Source organism: Capsicum annuum, chromosome 4, assembly GCF_002878395.1.
Source record: "Capsicum annuum cultivar UCD-10X-F1 chromosome 4, UCD10Xv1.1, whole genome shotgun sequence".
In the NCBI taxonomy this organism is placed as follows: Eukaryota; Viridiplantae; Streptophyta; class Magnoliopsida; order Solanales; family Solanaceae; genus Capsicum; species Capsicum annuum.
In genome coordinates this window covers 104808161-104814054 of record NC_061114.1, presented here as the reverse complement: position 1 = coordinate 104814054, position 5894 = coordinate 104808161, and the positions used below count along the sequence as shown (strand labels likewise).

The 5894-nt window shown below is 35.9% G+C and overlaps 1 protein-coding gene and 1 non-coding gene across 2 annotated transcripts; one reads left to right on the top strand and one right to left on the bottom strand.

Moving 5' to 3' along the window:
• Positions 1 to 652: 652 nt before the first annotated feature.
• Positions 653 to 758, bottom strand: LOC124898309. The gene has a single exon (XR_007055283.1). It is a non-coding gene; the product is annotated as a small nucleolar RNA R71 (small nucleolar RNA).
• Positions 759 to 4975: 4217 nt separating this feature from the next.
• LOC107868971 lies at positions 4976 to 5450 on the top strand. Its single transcript, XM_016715572.2, has 2 exons — positions 4976 to 5215; positions 5280 to 5450. The coding sequence occupies exons 1-2, from the start codon at positions 4976 to 4978 to the stop codon at positions 5448 to 5450; spliced, it is 411 nt and encodes a 136-aa protein (XP_016571058.2).
• Positions 5451 to 5894: the final 444 nt, after the last annotated feature.

Sequence of the window (5894 nt, the reverse complement as noted above, 5' to 3'; positions counted from 1 at the left end):
AGTTTTGGTGCCGTTTCTAGGGACTAGTATAATTAAAAAATTGATAATTTTTTTCATTTTTGATATTAAGTTTAAGGGTTAAAAATTTGATCTTAGCAGCTGAATTTTGCAGGTTTAGCTGAATACAAGACTGGTAAGAGATAAACAGTTGGTAGAACATTTTGCAGAACCTGAACAGATCTTTCAACAAATGAGAAGACTGGTTGAACAAAGAAATGATCCGTTCGATCCAAATGTTAGAAATATCCCACCTTCGGTTATCCTAATTGTTCCTGCTCAACCAGTTGCTAGACCTATTTGTGAGGTGGCAATCCCACTCACGAACCATATGATGAATAGTATTCGTAAGCCAGAACCAGGTGGTCAATTTGAATTGAAGCAAAATATGGTACAATTGATGAATTTAGCGTGGCAATTCCATAGCCTTTCACATGAAGATCCGCAGCATCACATACAGACCTTCCTAAAAATAAGCAATACTTACATTCCTGAAGGGGTGAGTTCTGATTATTTCATATTGACACTCTTTTCTTTTTCCCTAATAGAGAAAGGAAAAAGGTGATTACATGCTGAACCACCACTCTCTAACACTTCATGGGAAGATCAACCTCGAAAGTTCCTTATTTTATTTTTTCCAACTGGAAAGACCGCATGCTTGAGAAGTGAGATCTTGAGTTTCAGATAGAAAAAAGGAGAGAATCTTTACAAAACTTTAGGGAGATTAAGGGTATGCTCAGAAATTGCTCTCACCATTATCAGTCCAAAAATGTTCTTTTTCATACTTTCATTAAGGGATTGTAACCAAATACAAAAAAAAATTTTGGATTCAGGAGTAGGTAGACAGGCTCTTGAAAAGACTTATGAAGAATTATACACACTACTGAATTAGATTTCACAACGTAATCCTGACTAGCATGCTGATTCGAGGAGTGCTCCTAGAAAGGTTGCAGGGGTATTGGAGATAGACCAATTTACTACATTACAAGAACAGATCGTAGCAATGCAAAATCATATGATTACTCAGCTTAATAACATAAAGTGGGGGTTACACAAACAACAGCTATAGCTAATGCAGTCCAATAGGCCAATTCTTAGTGTGAAGTTTGTGGAAGTGGTGAGCATGTAGAAGATGTTTGTATGGCCGATCCAGATTCTATCAACTATATGGGGAATGCAAATCATCAAGGATAGTAGAATTTCAGTAACACGTATAATCCCAGTTAGAGGAACCATCCTAATTTCTCAAAGGGTAGAAATCAGGCACAGAATGCAAATTAGTATAAGGAGCCAATGCAACCAAATCAATAGCCAGCTCAGAATAAATAGGTGATTGCTCAAGCTAGCAATATGGTGGAGTTAATAAAGCATTTTATGGCTCAAAAAGGACAATTTACAGTAGAAATAAAGACTCACCAAGCGCAATTTGTAGCAGAGTTAAAGAGTCAACAATTTCTTATTAGAAATTTAGAGTTGTAACTTGGTCAAATTGTAGGAACATAATACAAGACTTCAAGAAGCATTATCGAGCAATATAGAGGAAAATCTGAAGCAGGTGAATATGGATACATCAAGGAGTGGGTTGCAATCTAAGAAGACAGTTCAAGAGCAGGATAGTCCCACATCACTGATGATAGTTCTATAGATAATGTGGAGTAAGAAGTCAAGGAAAAATTTGCAAGTGCTGAAATTCACGTGGAAAAGAAGACTTTACCTTTATCTTTTCCTCAAAGAAAAAGGAAGAATCAAGAGAAAGCAAGTTATAAGAAGTTATTAGATCTTTTAAACTAGGTTCATGTAAATCTACCTCTTGTTGACATTCTATAGAGTGTTCCAAAATATTCAAAATGCCTGAAGGATATAGTTGCAAATAAGAATCAGTTTACCAAGTATGCTACATTTTCACTTACTGAGGAGTGAACTTCCAAGATTCAAAACATATTGCATATGAAGATAAAGGATCTAGGTAGTTTCACTTTACAGATTACCATTGGACAGCCTATTAGTGCTTGTGGATTATGTGATTTAGGGGCTAGAATCAATCTTATGCCCACGTCTTGGTACTGAAAGATGGGTCTTGTGAGTCCCAAATCCATTACTATTGTTTTACAGTTGGCCAACAGGTCCCTCGCTAGGCCTGATGGTATTATCGAAGATGCCTTAGTGTAAGTAGGATCCTTAATCTTTCTGGTGGATTTTGTAATTCTTAACTTTGATGCTAATCTTGTTGTTACATTTATTTTGTATGACCCTTCTTAGCAATGGGACAGTCATTAATTGATGTAGAAGCAGGGAAACTGAAAATGAGAATGCACAATAAAGTGGAGGTCTTTGATGTGTATAAGGCGCTAAAATTGCAAGCTATATATAAGGAGTTGTCTGATATATCTGTTATAGATCTTGAGTTTGATCAAAGGCTATTATTGTTCAGTGATCCTTCATAGAGAGTTTTGGTAGGTCATGATATTTATAGAGATGTGGAAGCATTGGAATTATCTTATGTCTTGAATTTGGATGTCATTGAAATAAGAAAATGGCCTTTTGAGCCATTGAACAAGCCAATTGGTCCATCCCCTATAGCTTAAATTGATAAAGCTCTAAAATTGGAGCTTAAGGTTATTCCTCCTCACTTTAAATATATTTACATTAGTGATAATAATACCTTGCCTGTTATTTTGTCTGTTGGATTATCTGATATGCAGGTACAAAAAGCAATGCTAGTGTTGAAAAGGAGAAAGAAGGCGATTGGGTGGCAAATGTCTAACATTACCAGAATAAATCTAGCTTTTTCAATCCAAGTGTGCAACAATAACGCAGGTTGAATCCAGTGATGAAAGAGGTTATTAAGTGGCTCAATAATGGGATTATTTATCCAATTTTAGTCAGTAAGCGGGTAAGCCCAATACATTATGTCCCAAAGAATGGTGGGATAACCATGGTTACTAATGAAGCAAATGAGATAATACCCACTCTATGGTGACTGGATGGAGAATTTGTATCTAATACTAAATGCTAGATGAAGCCACGAGGAAGGATCACTATCCAATCCTATTTATTATCAGATGTTGGAAAAGATGGCAGAGCAGGAGTACTATAGTTTTCTTGATGGTTACTCAAGTTATAATCAGATCACTATTGCTCCCGAGGATCAAGAGAAGATGACTTTTACTTGCCCATATGGTACTTATGCCTTCAGATGCTTGCTTTTTAGTCTCTGCAATGCACTTATGATGTTTCAGAGATGTATGATGGCAATCTTCTATAATGTAATGGAAGAATTTGTCGAGGTATTCATGGATGATTTCTTTGTTTACTGTGATTCTTTTGATAAATGCTTGTAGAATTTAGATCGAGTCCTAGCTTGATGTGAAGAGACAAATTTGGTGCTGAACTGGGAGAAGTGACACTTTTTTGTAAAGAAAGGAATAGTCCTGGGCCATAAAGTGTCATACAGGGGACTTGAAGTAGATTAGGCCAAAATTGAAATGATTGAAAATTTTCCACATCGAGTCACAGTGAAGGTAGTGCTAAGCTTCTTGGGGCATACAAGTTTTTATAGGAATTTTATTTAGGACTTTTCGAAGATTGCAAGCCCGATGTGCAAACTATTAGAAAAAAAAGCTAAGTACGATTTCAGGGCATATTGTCAAGAAGCATTTGAGAAGCTGAAAAGGAAGCTAATTGAAGAACCTATTTTGATTTCCCTAGATTGGGAATTTCCATTTGAATTAATGCATAATGATAGTGATGTAGCTATAGGAGATGTTTTGGGGCAAAGAAAAGACAAGGTATTTCGCTCTATTTACTATGCCAGTAAAGTCTTGAATGATGCCTAAATAAATTATACATTCACTAAAAAGGAGATGCTAGCAGTAGTTTATGAATTTGATAAGTTTAGAGCTTATTTGGTGGGCACAAAAGTTATTTTTCCCACTGACCATGCGGCCATCAAATATCTCTTCAATGAAAAGGATACAAAGCCTCCGTTAATTTGGTGGATTTTGTTACTGTAAGAGTTTGACTTAGAGGTTCATGATGGTAAAGGAGCAGAAAATTAAGTTGCTGACTATTAGTCAAGGTTAGATATTAATGATCATATTATTGATAACTTTTTCTACATTTAGGAAGAGTTCCTGGATGAAGAATTATTGTCTATTAAGGAGGGTGAAGTCCCTTGGTATGCGGACATTGTGAATTTGTTGGCAAATAGATTTTACCCTCCTAAAAGTACAATTCAACAAAGGAAGAAATTGTTGCATGAGACTCATGCTTATATATGGGATGAGCCTTACCTTTTTAAGAAGAGGTTAGATGGAATTATACAAAGATGTTTTCCGGAAGATGAATTCACATCAGTATTGTAAAAGTGTCATTCATCTCCCTATTGTGGACATCATGGAGGTGAGAGAACAGCTCAAAAAGTGTTGCAATCTGGTTTGTTTTGGCCTATATTTTTTCAAGATGCAGTATCTTTTGTAAAGAGTTGTGATCAATTCCAGAGGTTGGGAAAATTTCTAGGCGTCATGAGATGCCCCTAAACAACATCCTTGAAGTAGAAGTATTTGTTGTATGGGTGATTGATTTTATGGGACCATTCCTACAATCAAATCATAATTTATACAATATAGTTTCTTTTGATTATGTATCTAAATGGATGGAATCTGCAACTTGTCCTAATAATGATGCGAGAGTAGTGCTAAAATTCATGAAGATGCAACTATTTTCCTGATTTGCCACTCCAAGAGCTATAATCAGTGATGGAGGTACGCACTTTATTAACACATGGTTTAAGAATCTTTTACCTAAATACGGTCTTAGGCACAACGTGGCCATTGTGTATAATCCATAAATGAGTGGAAAAGTTGAGGTATCTAACCAGGAGATAAACCAAATACTATAGAAGATAGTTAATACGCAATGAAAGGATTAGGCATAGAAGCTAGATGATACATTATGGGCATACCGGACAGCTAATAAGATGCCCATTGGTACTTCCCCATATCGCTTGGTTTACAGTAAAGCTTGCCATTTGCCTTTTGAGCTTAAGCATCAAGCTTATTGGGTTATCAAAAAGTTGAATCTTGAGATGAAAGCTACGGAAGAAAAGGGATTGTTGCAGCTTGTTGAATATGATGAATTTCATCTCCACGCTTATGAGAATGCAAAGTTGTACAAGGAGAAAACTAAGAGATGGCATGATAGACAAATTCAAGATAGAGTATTTGAACTCAGACATATTTAATTTGAGGTTAATGTTGTTTGCTGGTAAATTATGGTCTAAGTGGTCTAGACCTTTTGAGGTAGCACAAATGATACCTCATAGAGCGGTTGAATTGTGGAACAAAGAGATGACTAAGAAGTTTCCAATGAATGGACAATGTGTGAAGCATTACTGGGTTGATCATGCAGATAAGCACAATATGTCCATCATTTTTGCTGAGGAGTCAGACTAAGCTAAGTCGTGCCATGACATAAAATAAGACACTATGTGGGAGGCAAACCATAAATATAATGTAATAGGTAGTTTAATTTGTAGTTGTTAAATATAAAGAGAAAAATACAAAAATATGAGTCGTGCCACGACCGAAAATAAGGCACTTGGTGGGAGTCTACCCATTTTTTCTTATGTGATTTAATTATTATTGGTTGATGTGCAGGAATAAAAAAAGGGTGAAGATAGAAAAGATGAAAAGGAGGTGAACATCGACCTTTAAGTAAGTTAAATAAGTAATACATCGTGAAAAAGGTAAGGGGTAAGAAAAGATGCCTCAAAATATGGGAAAGTTAGCCTTAGAAGCATTTTTGGATGTAATTTCCAGTGGATCTATGCTAAGTCGATGCACCGCATCGATGTACATCATGCACACACTTAGAAAAAATTTCGATGGGTATTTCCA

Coding starts and splice junctions, on each gene's coding strand:
- LOC107868971 (XM_016715572.2), top strand. CDS start 4,976: ATGCCCATTGGTACTTCCCCATATCGCTTGGTTTACAGTAAAGCTTGC. Junction 5,216..5,279: donor ATAGACAAATTCAAGATAGA/GTATTTGAACTC, acceptor TTATGGTCTAAG/TGGTCTAGACCTTTTGAGGT.